Source organism: Sander vitreus, chromosome 24 (assembly GCF_031162955.1).
Source record: "Sander vitreus isolate 19-12246 chromosome 24, sanVit1, whole genome shotgun sequence".
Taxonomy (NCBI): Eukaryota; Metazoa; Chordata; class Actinopteri; order Perciformes; family Percidae; genus Sander; species Sander vitreus.
In genome coordinates, this window is record NC_135878.1 from 3,530,001 (window position 1) to 3,548,200 (window position 18,200).

General features: G+C 38.0%; 2 protein-coding genes across 3 annotated transcripts in view; both read right to left on the minus strand.

Annotated features, from left to right (window-relative positions):
• cldn10e (claudin 10e) overlaps nt 1-6,426 on the minus strand; it is a 7,273-nt gene extending 847 nt beyond the window's left edge. Inside the window, exons 1-5 of one of the 2 annotated variants that reach the window (XR_013501015.1) lie at nt 5,988-6,426; nt 5,738-5,899; nt 4,550-4,631; nt 4,315-4,428; nt 1,620-2,433 (exon numbers count right to left, since the gene is read on the minus strand). Coding sequence is in view for 1 of the 2 variants with exons in the window: in XM_078243376.1 (XP_078099502.1) it covers nt 2,112-2,433; nt 4,315-4,428; nt 4,550-4,631; nt 5,738-5,899; nt 5,988-6,219 (912 nt within the window). In the remaining variant the exon portion in view is untranslated. Of the gene's footprint in view, nt 1-1,508; nt 2,434-4,314; nt 4,429-4,549; nt 4,632-5,737; nt 5,900-5,987 lie in introns of those variants that run through there. The other variant, XM_078243376.1, reaches the window with a different exon arrangement.
• Nucleotides 6,427-10,598: 4,172 nt separating this feature from the next.
• Nucleotides 10,599-13,844, minus strand: cldn10a (claudin 10a). Its single transcript, XM_078243730.1, has 4 exons — nt 13,625-13,844; nt 12,025-12,186; nt 11,765-11,846; nt 10,599-10,850 (listed from the first exon to the last, which is right to left on the minus strand). The coding sequence occupies exons 1-4, from the start codon at nt 13,842-13,844 to the stop codon at nt 10,721-10,723; spliced, it is 594 nt and encodes a 197-aa protein (XP_078099856.1). The 3' UTR covers nt 10,599-10,720.
• Nucleotides 13,845-18,200: the final 4,356 nt, after the last annotated feature.

Below are 18,200 nucleotides of genomic sequence, written 5' to 3' on the forward strand. Positions count from 1 at the left end.
GTCCGGACTTTGGGATTGGGCCACTGTGAGTATGTCAAACAGAAATTCAGCACGTTAAATGGGCAGTCCATTGATTTTATATTACACTTCTGCAAAAGTTGGGGGACTCACAATAGAATAGAAAAAAAAGAATGGTCAAAATTGAAGCATTCCAGGCTGAGATATTCTGACTGAAACACTAGATCCTACATTTCCCATAATGCAACTCAATAGCTTGATTTGATTAGAACCTCCATGCCTTCTAAATGGCCTCATCTTTTAAACTCCACACCTCCAGTTTGTAACACAGGTATTCTGTAAAACAAATATAAGTATCAAGCCCAATCCTAAATAACCCTGATGACATCATCAGGGTTATTTTTTCCAAACTTTGAAAAAACTTCTCCAGAGCCACAGAAGATGCTATATAACAGTTTTTACAGCCTGTGTAATTCTCATGATGAGTAAACGTCATGATGTTTAAATTCTTTGCAGTGCCCCTTTCATTGCACATTAAAATGTATTATTATACAGCAGCATAATAATACTAATACTTTTGACATAATTTGTACATTGTTTCCAGCATTTTTCGTTTTCGTTTATTACCCATCCCAAAAATTGGATTTCAGACACTTTAAATTTCAACATCATTTATTGAGTTTGCTTTGAACATTTATTAAACCAAGGGCTGGGCGATATGGCCGAAATCTATCATACTGATACATTGTAGGTCATTTTATGTCTCGTTATTTAGCATTTTTCTTCTGGTAATTCAATAAATAAGACTATTTTTGCATGCTCCTGTATGAATTCAATAATTGACAAATGAAAAGTACTGAGTATTTTTATTTTATTAAGAACTTTAATGCAAACTGAACATAAAGTGATAGGATAGGAACGTAAAGTGTCGCCCAAGTGCTGTAAATATTGCTGTAATGCAGTGTGGCTGCTGGTTTTTCAACATAACGATAGAACCGATATAGACAAAATTATACAATAGACATTTTTATATCGCTTTGACGATAGATACAGTATATATATATTGTCATATTGCCCAGCCCTAATCGTTGCCAAAGATGATGAAATTTTGCTATATCCAAAAGTTGTTTCAAATTGACACCACAACAAAACAAAATTGTATCATATGCAAATTAATTAACATTTATTGCATGCATAGGAAATCTCGTATTCAGGAAAAAAATTGGCACTCTGATCATGCACATTTACACAAACAGATTGACAATTCAGCTAAATTCACTTTGGATGACACATTTTTCATGTTAGCAATCAGGTTAGTAGTTTTTTGACATTTCTAGGGTTCTTAGATTTTTTTTATTCAAGCTATTATCTTCAGTCAAGACACTTTCCCCCTGCAATCTCTAAGGCTAAAGTGCCTCAGATGTATTCTTCTAACTCTTATTTGCCTACCTCCAGTGGTCCATAGCAAGGGTGCAGCCCACAAAGCCCCAGCCCACTATGCAGAGCATCAGGCCCAGGATCTGAGCCAGTGTCCTACACATCTCTTCAGTCTGATAAATAGAGAGCCTTTACGTATTAAGTACAAACAGTAACAAAGGTGACATTGTAGATGATGAAAAGTAGAGCCAATAGTGCCAAATGTGAAGGTATTTACTGCCTACCTTTCTTGTGAAGGAATAAATCCACCAATAATTCAAGAAAAGAAAAGCCAGAAGGGCTTTGCTTCAGATGTAAAACTGTAGATCCAGTCTTCTTACAACTGCCGCTTGTGTATTTGTGTGACGGTTTCAAAACCAGCAAAGCAGACACTGTTTACTGTCAACCAGACCTAATAAGCCTGGTGGAGTTGCTCTTTGTTGTTATAATGTCTATATAAAGGCTGCCATTTTGATTAGACATGGATGTGTGCCTTAGTTATAATGAATAGATATGGTTCCTAGTTGTAAATCACATTATAGATGATAAACATGAACAGGCAGCAAACTCTCTACTAATCAATTCAGTGAAAAAAGATTTGTATCACTATTTTTAAAACAAAACACATATCGCTGAATTTGCTTTTACCACCGATTTGTACATTGAATAGAAAACCATCAGATCATGAGTCATCACATGTATTCATATTTGTTAGTCACATTATGACTCACATTTATTCAAATAGAAGACTTTTTAAAGAACCGTTTAGTCTTAATCCTCGAGCTGCCGGACAAAGTTGGCGCCATCAGTGACTCCGATCCCGCCTCTGACGCTGACCTCAACATTGCAGAACCGGTGATTTGCCCAGTCTGGGATGACTGCCCTGACATGGTTGTGTGTCCAGATTTGGATGTGCGTTCTAAACTTGAGGAAATGCTGGACAGGTCTGAGTCCTTAGACTTGGGCGAAAGCTCTGACTCTGAGGACACGCTGGTCTTGAATGTGACTGTGGACACACCTGTGGTGGACTTGATTATTGGTGTCTGGACGTTTATTTCCCTGGAGAGAGAAACACATTTTCGTCAAACATTACAGGGCTGCTGGATCCCTCTACTTACATTCTTACTACACTCCATGTATGCAGAGCTGTAACCGAAATATTACGAAATACTGAGTGTAGATCTCCTAACAATGTTTTCTAATTTTATTTTTTAAATCATTTATTTGTTCAGTCGCTATTCAAGTATGTTTTTGGTGTTTTTCCCAACATGAAGAAATGCTGTTTATTGCCCCCTCCACACAGCATTCAGTTCAAAACACTGCTGCCTTACAGATCTCCCCCAGGTTGCTAAACCCCCCCCAAAATCACAGACAACCACTTAGTAAATCCCAGAAAAAGTACCTGATGACATGACCTGTGTCCTCTATAGTAGCTGTGGCTTTGCATGCCTGCAAAACCTACATTACAGCTATTGCATTTACAGTGTACTTAATAGCTCTCCAGAACCAAGCAAATGTATCAGCTGAGAAGGATTTGCTGAGGAAGAGTAGCAGAGTAGTTTACTCACTATAAGCAGTTTAAATGACTAGATATTTTAAGACAAAATGCTTATTTGCTTTTTCCCGTCAGATAAAAAGATCAACAACACTCATACCTACAAAAAATAAACCAATATGAAGCTACAGCAAGTAGCTGGTTAACCTAGCTTAGCATGAAGGCTAAACGCAGGAGGAAACCGCTAGCCTGGCTCTGTCCAAATGTAACACAATCCACCTACCAGCACCTTTTAAGCTCACTAATGATCATGTCTTATGTTTATTTAATCTGCAGAAAACTGAAGGGTAAAAACAATCATTTTCTTTGTAGAGACTCCAGAATTAGTGAGCGGTAGAGGTGCTTGTACGTTTATTATGTTATCTTTGGACAAAACAAGGTTAGCTGTTTCCACCCGGTTTATGCTATGGTATGCTAATTCGCTGATGGCTCTAGCTTCATATTTAGAGTACAAACATGAGAGTAGTGGTATCAATGTTTTCATCTAACTCTCGACAAGAAAGCAGATCATTGAAGGAGGAAGATTTTGAGAATAAAGTCGAAATGTCGAGAACAAAGTCAACATGACGGGAATAAAGTTGAAATACTTTTTCGAGAATAAAGTCAAAATGTCGAGAAAAAACATATTTCAAGAATCAAGTCGGACTTTTGAGAATAAACCAAACTATTAACTTTACCTATAGTATTCTACAAAATGCATGAACACTTTCTCTTTTAGCGCATGAACACAGTATGGTGATAAGTTTTAGGACTTTGAAGAGATTGTGCCGAAAATTGCGTCTCTTCAGGAGGAGAAACCACACAAACTTACAGTTTGCGCAATACAGAGAGGATATGTTGTATCACAAGACACAATAAGACAATTGATCAACTTGTTTGATCCTGAAGGAGTGGCGCTCAGGCGAGTGTGGCACTCTAAGGATGTAATCCATATCTATGATGCTGCCTACATGGCAGCTGGCATGGCCGACAGTCGCTCTAATGTGATTAGGTGATAAAGAAGTTGAATTTATTCTCGTCATTTCAACTTTAATCTCGACATTTCGACATTATTCTCGAAATGGTAGTTCAACTTTATTCTCGTCATGTCGTATGAAAAAGATCAGAGCACGCAGTTATTTTCTTTACTCATTCAACCAGGGAAGCTGTTAAACATCTCTGTTTGTTTACACCAATGGCTTTAGGGTTGTACTACAAGGTAAGAGGGAGTGTACCCACAGTGTTTATCTGCACACCCCCACCTTTCACCTGCTCTGTACAGCCTCATGCATTTTGGATGAGTCATTTTACTTAAGCACACAGGTCTTTATTAAGGAAGTAAGGTTATTTATTCCCCTGACATGTTACAACAACAACAACATGTACAAGTATGTGTCTGTACTCACATTTCCTCTTCTCCGCAGAGCGGCATACACACTGACCACACATAGAAGAAACCACCAGTCATGTGAAGGGCCGAGCCGACCCAGCCGAGGAACAACGGGGTGCCGAGGTCAAATCTGTCAGTGTTAAAACAGATATTCTGTAGGATTTATGTTTTGATCTGATTGATTATAATGATTAATGTTTTTTTTCTTGCTGAAACAGAATATATAGTTACATTTGAGGCTGTTAACTTACTTTAGTCCATCAAAGTTAATGTTGAAGTATTCTAATGAGACATAATATGCATAAACAGCATACCCACTTGCGGACTGCAAACCTGAAGAGAAATCATGTTGAGTCTTAAGAGTTCAGAAAATGAGTTTACTACACAATGTTGCCTTTAATAAGAGAAAAAACATCAGTGTTTCCCAACATGGGGGTGGGACCCCCAAACAGTTCACAAGATAAATATGAGGGGGGTCACAAAATGATTAGCAAGATTTTTTTTTTTAAAGTAAAAATAAATAATTAATTAATTCCATTCATTAATTCAATTCATTTTTTATTTTTTTATTTGTATTGCTGGATAAATTTAACTCTCCAGGTCACAACAAATAATATTCAAGTAAAACAAGGTGTGTGGGGGGGGGGGGGTAATGGTCTTTGGTTTAGCTGGTAACATGTAGACGTATAGGAAACCTGTTACAAAAGGGTCACATGAGACATTTCTTTGTTTTTAGGGCTCACAAACCCAAATATGGGAAAACACCGACCTATCTCATGATATTACAATTACCAAATTTCAGCCATTACCCAGTCTCATCTACAAGATAATGTTGGGAAAGAAGGGGGGAAGACGCCCTCTTAAAAATGTCTATTTATTGGAAAACACTAGGTGTTTGAATGGGATGTCAGTATGTACAGTACAGTATGATTATACACCAATGGGGTGATGTGTTGAAAGAACAAATCCCCAAAAAATCCAAATCCGAAAACGCTTAAGAGAAATCTTGCACAATTCGCGTATTAGTTGATTTCCTGTCCTTCAATGTCGTTTTTTTTTTGTTTGTTTTTTTTAGAGGATTTGGCATTTCTGTATTTAAATCATTAAGCCAAATGCTACTTAAAAATCCCAACATCACAAAGAGAATGCTGACATGCTAATATTTAACAAATATAATATTTACCATTTTCACCACATTATTTTGGTGCAGACGTTAACTTTTGCTAATAAGCTCTAAACACAACGATGAGGGTAATGTCATTCATTTTGCAGGTCATAAACCAAAATATTGGACAGTTTGATTCGATCTGGTAATGATGCTACAAGTTAAGTTCAATTACATTTTGCTATAGGCAACACATTGACACATACATAACTCTTTACATGCACAGCTTGTACATACATCTGCTGACTGTCCTCTCAATAAATCTAAAAATTACCGCTGATTATGTGGCACCATCCGCTGGCGTAGATCTTCTTGTACTTTGACCGGTCTTTTCCCCCAATGAAGGTGCACTCCATGCCCATCAGACTAAGCACAAACCCCAGTATGCCGAAGGAAAGAGCTGCCATCAGCAGGCCTCGTACTATCTGGATGTAACCTGGAGTCACGCAGTAAGACACAAATGGACATTAATGACTGAGTCTAGATGTGAGTTTGTTAGATAGGGTGGAAAATGTATTACCTACCCTCCACAGACCAGAGCACAGGGTAATCGTAACAGTTACTGATGTTAGTTGAGTCTGTAACACAGGATCTCCACAGGTTGGACCAGTACCAGGCCACCTTGATGACTGAGGAGCCTGCCATGCCCCCTATGGCGCTGACCTTCCAGCCCTCCATGGCCATTGTGCAGGCAACAAAGATCCAGCCCAAAATGGTGATCAGGAAACCCCAGATCTGGACCACACGAATCTGCATCTCCGGGCTTCTCGCGAGTTGATCTCCAATCTAAATTTAAGATCCAAGGAAGCTCTTGTAATACATTATTTCCCCAAGCTTCTATTTCTGATCATCGATTACCATCCACAATCCAAATGTATATGCTCTTTTTTTTTGTTTTGTCTTCAAATGGCAGCCCGTTACTCACGCAGAAGACGTGTACATCCTGAGCAGCACGCCTTCTTAATTAATTCAAACAGATACGCATCAGGGGTGTGCTGTTGTTTTCCAGGTAGTAATTTACATTTGGGTGAGAGACAACAGTTGCTCAGGTTCCCATGGGCCACAGCTGAGAGTTGTTAAATCTGGACAGAGAGTGCTCACCCAAGCATTTATCCCAAATTACCAAAGCAGCTTCATGCCCCTATCGGAATTAAGTTCCCTCATTTGCAGACACAGTTTAAAAGAAGGAAGATCTGTTTACAGCATCAGTCCATATATCATAATGTTTTCTTAAATCATTTCATTTCCTTTAAAAACATTTTTTAAATAATCCTGTAATTACTTCACTCGTCTTGGATCAGGGACATCCTTCACTTTGTGAAGTTGGAGAAAGTTAGGTGCTCGATACATGGTTCTCTTGCAAAGTTTAATAAAACTTGGGGTCCATTTTTTTGCACATGTTGAGGGATTGATTTTTACGGCTATTCCAGAGTAGCCACCCTGATTGTCTACTAATTGTGAGTTTCTTCTTGTTTGAATTTGTAGCATGCTGGGATGTTTTTTATTTATCTCTGTAAGTGAACATATTGGGCTTTTATTTAGCAGTGGGTGACCATTTTGTGTTTTTGTTTTGTTCTGTTTATTTTTTTTTCTTGTCAGTTGTACTTGACACTGTTTTGACTCCCGAAATGTTACCTCTTGATTTTGTTGTCACTGGAAAAATTAATAAACAAATGTTTAAAATTTTTTTTTATAAAAAATCCTGCAATTACTGACACTGTAAGTTCATTTAACACCACATAATATAGCCAAATTGATATATCCTGAAAATGTAAAACTTTTTGAAACAAAGGCAAATTAAGGTGTTTTTTTTTTTTGTATCGCACTTCAAAAAAAAATTTTTAACAGACAGCTGGTTAAGATGGCCGAGATATCCTGACTTTTAGTCCCTAGTTTTTCGGTACAGCTCCAAAAACACCGGATCTTTTTAAATCAAACCTTTAAAACTGAAAAGTGGCCGTGGCCGTGAGTAATGCAGAGCTGTAATGAGTTAGGGAGAAATGGAAATAAACAGTTTTGACTTCCAAACACATATTACCTGCTGCATTTCTGTTAGCTACTACAACCTACGAGCTAACGGTCAGGTGTGGTTTTATATGATGGCTGTTGCCCCAAATCACATTTGATTTGATACATGTATGTACATGCCTTCAAGTTCAAGATGAGTCATCAAAAGCATTAATGTTCTACAGGAAGAGAGAAGAGGATATAAAGATATATTTGATATAAAAGTATTGTTGGAATATAACAAGAGATAACAGCAATTAATGGGAGACAAAATAAGAACTTGGATTCCACTGTCTCTTTAAAAAGCTTCCTTCAGAGCCACACAAAACATATAACTGTTTTCAAAGGGTGAATAGTGTTCATTTTGTGTGAAGTAAACTGACATCTCTTTGTAGTGCCCCTTTAAATTGATAACAATCTAGAGTACTTACAATTAAATGATACATCACAAATATCTCTGAGTTCAAGTGTACATATTACATCCTCTTTTTCTCTCATTTTAGCACATATACAATAGATGTACAATTATATCACGTTGCTTGAGATTTGACCAAAAAACAAAGTACATTTCCGCACTAGTGACCTTTACATGTTCCATGAAATATGTAACGACACTATGACCTAAGCTGCTTAAAGCATCATTCTCCACTTTGCCTCAGGCTGTAAGCTGCTAGTTATTAGTCATTTTACCAAGACCTCACTGTGCTGTGGGTCTCATAATTACAGCATACTGTCTTTGTGCTGTTGTAATTATTAATATAATGAGTTAAATCTGAGGTAATGAGAGTTAGGGGGAGTGATGATTGTTCGGCAGGGATGAAAGAGCTCCTCTTTGTTTCAGAGTCCTTTCGGCTTATGACAAAGTTATTGGTTGTGGTAGGGAGAAATTGGAAACGGTGGCCGCTGGGTAGCCTTAATGTGTTTAGTGCGGGTGGCTTTAATTAGCTTTAATTAGCATGACACTGAAAGAAAAAAGAACAAAAATGAACAAAGGAATGCTTATGTGACCTGAGCTGAAGCTGCAGCAAATAACAAATTGTGTCAAAATTATTACTCTCACAGTAAAGCCCAAAGGACACAATTTTAACTATTACATATTGAGTGTGTATACATACATCTCTTCAGTCCTGTTAATGCGCATTAATACTGCTCTCTGGTGGCGTGATTGCAGTAATGGCTGGAGGGACATGGCTCTGTGCCTTCAGACTTCCTCATTTTGCTGCTGCGATGACCACTTTCCCATCGGAGATCAATGAATAGGTCAGTGGCTTCTAACGTTTTTTTTGCTACCCCTTAATACAAAGCAGTATCTTTTTTGCAATGCGTCATTTTTAATTTGAATACTATTTGGATGTAAAACTATACAATCCACATATTAGGCAAGCACTTGTGAAGAAACCACATTTTCTTCTTCTTTTTTTCTTTCTGTTAAATTATTGTCAACAGTTCACTACACACTTGGATGTTACAGGCATGTGTTTGTACAAGTAGTGTCTTTCCTTTCTTTGTTTTGTAAAACTACCTGCAAAACCAATGACATTTCCATCAGCCTCCGCTGTCCTTTGTGTTACGTGCTACTGAACTGAGATGATGGACATATTATTCATTACACCTGCTAAACATCAGCATGTGCCTAGGTATAGCCTCACAGAGCTGCTTAGCATGGCTGTAAAAAAGATTAGATAATAACCTGAAATGTAAACATAAATTGGTGTAACAAAATACATACTTTTCTCTTTTACTACCTGGGTAATTATCTCACGACTCTTCAGATTCTTCTTATAACCCCCCGTGGGGATCCAGACCCTGAGGTCGGGAACCACTTGTCTAGGTTAGCTGCTCTTTAGGAGGAACACACAGTGAAGTTGAAGGGTACTGCACACTTTCTATCATTTTATTTTTTGTTTAAGAACCTCAGAATACACTAAAGACATACCAGAGACAATTTAAACATTATTAGATGGATATCTAAGCACAGGATTTCGGATTATTCTCAGTATTTGCTTTGAGATATTAACTTTAAACTCATTTTAATATATAACAGTAGATATTCTGAAATGAGACAATCATTTAGAAAGTATTAGCTAGAAGGAGTTTGATGTGTAACCTTTTTTTAACATCCCTATATGAAATGCAGACAGACAACACAATACCACCATTATATCAGAGAGCATTCTGCAGAGCCCAGGACACCTGACACTCGTTTACAGACGTAAAGCGCCAGAAAGCACAGGGCAACTGCTCTCTGCCAGCTGGTTCAAGTATCCAACCTCTGGGCCAGAAGGTTTTGCGTAACATAGCCTGGGGTTCCTATTGATAATAATTCTTAGGTGGAGATGGATGGCTGATATGAGGGGAAACCTCCGGTCGGGCCTCCTGCTCTGCATAGCCGTCTCTGGGGTCAGATGTGACCTAGTGACCCTTGGAAGTCAGATCAGTCTAGGCCAAGAAAATAAAACGAGAAAGGTCTTCATGTGATCCATCTTTCAGCTTGAGAAATACTAACAACTTTCAACTAAAGGTGTCCTCTATTTCCTCAAAGCAACAGGAGAAGATTAACTGGAATTACATCATAGCTGTCCAGGTTTTAATAAGTAATCTATTTGTTTATTTTTTAGATAACCATTAAAAATAATATTTGGTCAGCATGCTTTGAATTTTCTTAGCAGTCTGTGAAAAGAGAATTGCTTTACATGACTTTACCTTTTGTGTAAAAAAAAAAAATCATGTTTATAACCACTAATTCATATCTTATTCATATATCTTAAGTTTGAGCAGTAAGCTAACACAAAAAGTGTACTGGCTATCTGTGTGACATCTTCTAGTTTTAATGAAAAATAATACACTCGATAATATTGATGTCCAATTGGCCTTCGACTCAAGAATTATAAAATAGAGATTTAATATCTCTCCAGTCTATGTGAGACAGGCAGGAAAGGCCAGCTTATTGAAGGTGACCGGAGAGTTTGAGCCAAATCAAATTTCCTGCCCTAAAAGAAAAGCAAGCTTATCTTTTACATAGGGTCATTGACAGAAATGTCCCAAAAAGGACCCGAATTTAACGATGAATCTGGCCACTTAAAATCAAGAGAATATGTAAACTGACACACAATTTACACTTTCCAACCATCATTTCCATGGAGATGAGGCACAGACGTTTGTGAATGGAGTCCTTTGCTTTTACTGGTGAAATAGTTTCTAGTGACCCCAAACTATTATAATAAATGTAACAACAAGATAGAGTCCAATGTCACACATAGGCATTTCTTCCAAACTGCCTCGATGGCTCCCCTGGTCCGTTGTGAAGGTTGTTGCTTGTCTTTCTGTGCTTGTTGCGTGCTGTCTCAAATGATGCAGCTCCAGTGTAGGAGTATTCAGCTCTGCAAATAGAAAAAAAAGAAATGAAGCTCAAATACAATTTAAAATACTGTAGGGAAGCACCCTTTGGCATATGACGTACTGTAAATAGAATAAAGAATTGAGCAGACAAACAATTTTTAAGTAGGGCTGCCATGCTAAAATCTCTGCAGATAATAAACAACAAAGTGATCAGCCACCATATCCTGCTAAATATTTCGTCATACCTTCCCTCCTTTCTATCCTTTTTAGCTTTCTGTTCATCCACTATATAAGGATATGCTAAGCAGGACTGACTGTTAACACAATGATGACCAAGGAATTCACCAAAAGAGAAAGTTATCCTTCTTTGCCTGATTCAACATTTTCCTATAGGTGCCCTTAGTCAAGGTGACTCTCACTTGGAAAAGGTAATTACTGGACTGTAACAAAGGAAACATTCAGCCGTCAACGGCCGCATTACTAATCAAAATGACAATCATACAATCTGCCCTGTAGGTTCAGCAATTATGAGACAAGATGTTGAGAGAGATTACTGGATATTTTCGACTGTAACCATCTCTCCATTGCAGTTAAAGTCATTTTTTTTAATTGCCTGATTGAGTTAGCAACTCAGTGCAGTTTAGAGTGCGTCCAAATCAGATTTCCTCTAAACCCTTGTTGCTGATGACAGATGTAGGATCACATTGTCAGCATCCAGCATGTTGGAAACATCAAGCAACTTGCCTGATACTGAAGCCTTTGGACAGTGAGAAGCAGAAGATAAGTCCACCTAGGATACACAGTACAGATCCAGCCCAGCCGATGAAGAGAGCTGCTCCCAGCTCAAACCTGAAGGGTCGAGAATTTTGAGAAATTTGTGACTGGACTTCCTTTCATCTGAATGTGGTTTTGATCTGCTGTCAAACAAATATTTCCTTTAATCCTGAATACTTACTTCTGGGCATAAAAGAGGGGGTCAAAGAAGTCAGTTGTGATCCTGTGAGCATATATGGAGCATGCAGTCATGCAGCAGAGGCCTGCGGAGAGAGAGAATTTCTACTTCAAATTCTGACTGAAACCAAAGCAGAAAGAGTAGATAATATAATTCACTAAGACTAATTTAGTCCAAAGTTGAGCAGCTTCCTAAAACGCAGCTCAAATACTACATTCCCCATAAATGCAGACTCAGAGAAAGGTAAGCGGTATGGGTTGTACCGTTGAGAATGAAGTGGAAGCCCGAGAGGACAGTCAGACGAGCCTTGGTGGTCTCCGAGCCTCCTATTTTTGTGCACTTCATTCCTACCAAGGCGAAGATGGCACCAAAGAAACCCAGACATACGGCGGCGATCATCAAACCCCGACACACCTGGATATAGGCTTTATGGGAGAGACAGAGAAGAGGTGGTTTACACTACCAGAGTAGTTTGGCCTTTGACACACCTATTCACTTTGTTGCAGAGAGTAAGATGAGTAGATTGATTACACTCTCATATGTCTGCAAGCTACTTGTGAAGCTACAGCCGGCGGCTGGTTAGCTTAGCTTAGCATAAAGACTGAAAACTGGGGGAAACAGCTAGCCTGACTCTGTCCAAAGGTTACAAAGCTCTATAGGTAACTAAGTAACACATTCTCTTGTTTTGTTTAATCCGTACCAAAAGCAAAGCTTAAAAAACACAAGCTAAGCTAAGCTAACAACTCTTAGCTGTAGCTTCATATTTAGCATACAGACATGAGAGTTTTATCAATTCTCATCTAACTCGCGTATTTTCCAAAATGTCAAACAATTCTTATAAAAGCCTTAAGAGGTGAACGAATCGCGTATTCCACTTACTTTAGCAATGTTTAGAGACTAGCAAAGGTTACAGTGGCTACATACAAACTATTTATATAAACAGTGGATCACATGACTACTACTGTATGGGAAAGTGGTCAAACCCACAGATAATTGAAAATTAAAAGATTTTCATGAAACTTGGTGAAAGGATGTAGCATGGGCCAAGGAAGCACCCATTCAATTTTGGAGCAAATCCGAATCATGCATGAATATCTTTCACTTTCGTTAATATTGCGAGAAAGGGCATGGCCGAGGTCTGCGCTCGCCAAGTGCCCTTCAAGTTTCACATGTTTTAGGCCAGCAGAGGTTAAAAATAAATTAAAAAAATAGCATTTAAAAAAAAAAAAGCTTTCAAATTACCAAAAACTGTAACATATTTTTTAGAATCTGATGACCCCTCAGATTTATCTTTAGACCTTTTGCGTACTAATACTTAAAACCAAAGGCTTGTAGGAAAAGGACTGGAGTTTACATTTGTGCTGTAGAGCGTAGCACCTATATGAAATATTGACAACAGATAAGAACTGGTATCTTCTTTTAAATTGCCTCAATACATTCAAATTAGAGCATATACAAGCAATCTCTTTCCTTTTAGTTACTGGCAAGTAATGGGAAGTGACAAGTGACCTTTGTATGACTGTATGACTTTCTCAGATTGCATTATTCGAACACATTAGGAGGCTGTAAAAGTCCAGCTCAGCTTATTCACTTAAATTTGCCTCTAGTGGCCTTTACATTTAAATGTGTGTGGCCTGAAGGCAGATTCAGAAAAGGAAACATCAAGTTCAAAATGTATTTGTTCACATTCATCCAAAAACAACAGGTGTTTTTGGCATCAGCGCTTCGGTCAGATAGATAGTTGCAGATGCACAGTTCCTCAGAAACGCACGCAAAGATACATATATCTCTGCTGTCTGACTTCAGAAAGACAACATCATACACTGCTACAGCAATAACAACCCCAGTCATCTCGCAACTCACCATCCAGAGCCAGCATAGAAGGAAAGTCCTTGCAGTTGGACACACCAGTGGAATCAGTCACACATGTTTTCCACAGGTTAGACCAGAAGGTAGCGGTGGTGATGACCGTCCCGTCCACAGAGGACACCTTCCAGTAGTCTAGCCTCAGGATGGACGACACCAGGATCCACCCCGAGACGGTCAGGACAAAGGCAACGATCTCGGTTGCCATGTTGCCCATTTTTCCTGTGGCTTGGAGGTCCTGACTGGGACAGGACAGAGATCTTTTCTTCAGAAGTGACACAGAGAGGAGGTGGGAGGGTCGGCCCAGGACAGGTGCGTCAGCGTTGGCTGTTCTGCAGAATTTTGCTACTCCTCCACCTGCCAAGCATCTACACCTGAGAACCAATACTTTCAAGTGCATATCATTCACTGACACACAATCACTTGCTGTATATTGTGTTTGTGTGTGGTGGTGGGAGGGTTCGGGGGTGCACACGCTAGCCATCACTCCACACAGTGTGCATAGGGACTGCAAGGGGATCTGCAGGAGGAGGAAGTCTTTAATTGAAAGGATCTGAAAAGTAACACAAGATGAGGAACAGAGATATGAGAGATGTGAATGGTGATTTGACTGGACTGAATGAATGAATTATGTTTTACTTTTTTTTTTATCATAATGCTGCACCAGAATTTTAAACTTTAAATCCTCATTATAGCAGCAGCAGCATTAAATAAAGCCACTTGCAGGGCAACTATAATTATAATATAATTCCATATTGGTTTTACAGCATTATGGCTCCATCAAGTGGCAGAAAGGAGAGGATGCTTTAAGCTATCTGGAAGGGCATTTCCTTATTTCCCTGCTTCTAGTTAAGTCCAGTACTTGACTAAATGTGTTTAGTTAGATTTCACTTCTGCCTATTTGTGTCTACTTTCCTTCTTTTTTTTAACTAAATCCTAATTGCAATTTTTTTTTAAATGAGTTGAGCTGCTCTATTTTCCACAAACCCCCTGGTTAGTAATATATGGTCTTACGCTTTCATATCTGTTTATAAAAATGTTCACCCCCCCTCTCATACACACCTTTTTTTTTCTTTTCTTTTTTACAGTTTATGTTTGTGTTCTCTGTGAATTTAATAATTTATATCCATGTTGTTTTTATATTCTGTTCTGTGCTTGTGCCCTTGGTTGTCTTAAGAGCACACTGTGTGTCTCAGTTGAAATGTTACTGTAGTAGGATGACATGATTCGATTTAATACTATGACTGTCATTAACAATAAGATGAGCAGAAACAAACCAGAGAAGCCAAAGTAAAAAAACAAACCCCGTGGGCTTAATTACTGTACTGTATAGAATGACAACATTTAGTGGCTTCCCGTCTGTCCTGTGTCAGCTCCCTAAGGGCTGCTAAGCAAGGAGCAAGCTTTAAATGGGGATCAGAGGAAAAACATAATGGAGAAAGTAAATCAAAAAGTAATTAAAAGGCAGTCATAAACTTACAAGTAAAAATATAACATGTTGAGAAATGTGGAAGCAAGCCAGGTACTAATTCAGTGAATGTCTAATTGTGTAGGCCTACTGACAAACTGTTTTCAGTGTTGTGGGTCACCCTCTTTTATTACAGAGGTTTTTCAAACAATGATTAGATGTTAATCTCTTTTATAGAAAAGGATTGTGTTGTTTCCAGGGCAAATAATTACCCCAAACATTTCCACAGTGGCTGCCGCCATTGATCCTGATCCTACAGTAGTTTCTGGGGTCATAAAACAGACACAGTTACAGTGTTCTAGTCAGCATTCCATGAAAAATAAACCCAGGTGTTTTACTGTCAGTAAATGAAAGGGAGAAGGTGCTGAGAACATTGTTACGTAACTCTCTAGATATTTGAAGCTGTGATGGGTTTCCATGTTCGCGGTTGCTAAGCAATCTCAGAGGGGACTCTTATCCTGTAAATCTGCTAATGCAAGGGGAGCTTGCATTAACAGCTTGTTTGTTACCAGGTTGTTAAACAGGTTGTTTGTTATCTGTGTTAACCTGTTGATAACATCCCAATGAGACCACAAATATGATAAGATGATGATCTACCTTTCCATTGGCTGGGAAATCACTAATTGTTAATGCAAGACATCAGCAGATATCCTTCTTGATAACAAATTTGAAATGTGATTATAAAATCATGAATGAAATTTCTAGTACAATCATACATATCCACACAATGGATGAATGATAATAACTTGGTAACGTTTCACCTAGCGCCATTATCAGGTAAAAATGTAGATATCTCGAATGATTTGGTTTATGTTAACATGCATGCAGTAACATGCTAAACTAAGATGTTGAAAATTGTAAATATTATGCTTGCTAAATATCAGTATTTTAGCATTGTCATTGTGACCATGATGCTGATTTGACATTTCGTTAAGCACATTGTCTTTTCTCACTTTCTTCACTGTACGACTATGGCTTCTTGGCCTCATTTCACCTCCGTTGTATGTCTTTTATCTGTTTTACGCTGTTTGTAAAAGTATGTTGGACCCGTTGATATTTTACATACTGTTTTGCATATACGTTTCCTGATGAAGACAGTTTAATTGAATTACTGTTTTCACGAGGTAATTATGACAGTTTATTCCATCTGAATCAAAACAATAAGACATGCTGCATACATCTTGTAAACTTTGATTCAAATGAAACAAAGTGAGCACTTCTTCCTTAGTGCTCATTGAAGGGAGAAAGGAACCTGGGAATATGTAAGGAAAAAAATAGGCTTATCACACGACTGGGAAAGAGTGTTGATCCCCTGCAGATGAATGTTATTGGACTGAGTTCAGCTGCTTGTTATAATCTCCTGCTGGCTTTTCTCTTTCAGCCCTTGCCCCAGTCTGCGCTTGCAAAACATCAATAGGAGGATAACATGCACGGTGTGAGGGCCAGGGACACTCCAGTCTGTTATCATTAGATTGTCGGTGTCAGGATAATAGTTTACCTTGTAAATGGATTTCCTTGTGACTGAAAATTTCCTTGAACACTGTAATGGGAAAAGGAGGGTAAAGGGAGTTTAGTTCCAAGAGAAGAGGAGGGAGGGGTTATCTACTCTCTCGCAGCCAGGTCTTTTATTTCAGTGCAGGAAACACCTGCAGTGTCTCAAAGGGCATCTGTCATCTATCTTTATTTATAGGATATTCTCCATGTGTGTACATAACATATCTCTGTATGTTTGTTTAAGGGACCAGAAAAACAGTGAGAGACAGAGAGCAATTAAAACAAAAATCTTAAAAGGGGAAATGGTATGAAGTTATTACCGCATGGCCAAATTAAAATTAGAGATTTTGCTGAGTCATTCTGATAAATTTGTCACAGGCCACACCATCAACTGGAAGTTTACTTGGACACCTTTGAACTGTTTAGTAGTACTGAAGTTTTGAATTGCAAAACTGTGACTCAACAGCATATTTCTGAATGGCACTGTTGACTTTACAGTATACCTAGTAAAAAAATGTTTTAGTTTCATAAATCATTTTCATTTTTTGTAAAAATGTTTTATAGTTATAAGACCCTATTCGTCCAGGTAGGATAAATGAAGAATAAGTCAAGAACAATTGTATCCACAAAGTACACAAGTAACAGATTGTGTGAAATTTAATAAAGAGCTTAATGACCCCGTGGAATTGTATAAACACTTTCAAGAGTAAAATAGAAAAGGTATATAAAAAGATTTATCGTAGACGAATATCATAGCCAAATATGTTGAATAAAAACATCTACAAAGAATGTTATGAAGACCAATAGCATGTGAAATGTAATTAGTATAAGAGCCATGCGATCCTATTAAATAGTGAGAACACTTATAAGAGTGTATAGACATAATATAGAAAAAAATATCGTAAAAATATCATAGAGAAATACATGTAAACAATGTAATTAAGACACATAGTATATAAATGGAAAACAAAAAACAAAACAATGACTATATGGCAATGTCAACTGAATTACAAGAATAACAAAATCTATACTATACATACATATAGACAATAGGAATAGATCCGATATGCCTCCCTCTGTAATAGAGATCTGTCCATATCACCGTTTTTTAAAGGGCATATTTACACCCTTACATTTAAGGAAAGAGACATCTCATGGCCGATAAGTCTAACCAGTGACTCGTATGAATGTGGACTTATGTAGTGGCCCTATGTTCATTTTTAAACAACTATAAAAACCCATTTTCTCCCTTACTTTCGGAACAGTCATTTCATGTTTTGTTCCATATGAAGGACTTTTAGAAATAGTTTACGTCATATCTTCACAAGGCTTCCACATGATTGCGTAAATTGTGACCGTTATTGTGTAACCCATACATCCATGATTTTACCCAATTTCGACAGCAAATTCAGTCTTAATTCCCACCCCCCAAAAATCTAAGTAAATATTAAACTTTAATTAGTTTATGTTGAATACACAGCCAACTGTATGCGCTGTCAATATTTGCAAGCCAATCGTGTGAACACAGAGCAAAAAACAGAGCCAATTGCGTGAGACGGTAATTGTTTTCAGCCAATCAAAAGCCTCCGGGGCGGAGCCATTTACAGTGCC

Bases quoted from the DNA above. Each gene is read 5' to 3' on its own strand.
- cldn10a (XM_078243730.1), bottom strand. From the start codon at position 13,844: ATGGGCAACATGGCAACCGAGATCGTTGCCTTTGTCCTGACCGTCTCG. The intron at 12,187-13,624 runs GTGAGTTGCGAG...TCTCCCATAAAG, and splicing joins TTCTATGCTGGCTCTGGATG to CCTATATCCAGGTGTGTCGG. The intron at 11,847-12,024 runs GTACAACCCATA...CTCTCTCCGCAG, and splicing joins CTTCCACTTCATTCTCAACG to GCCTCTGCTGCATGACTGCA.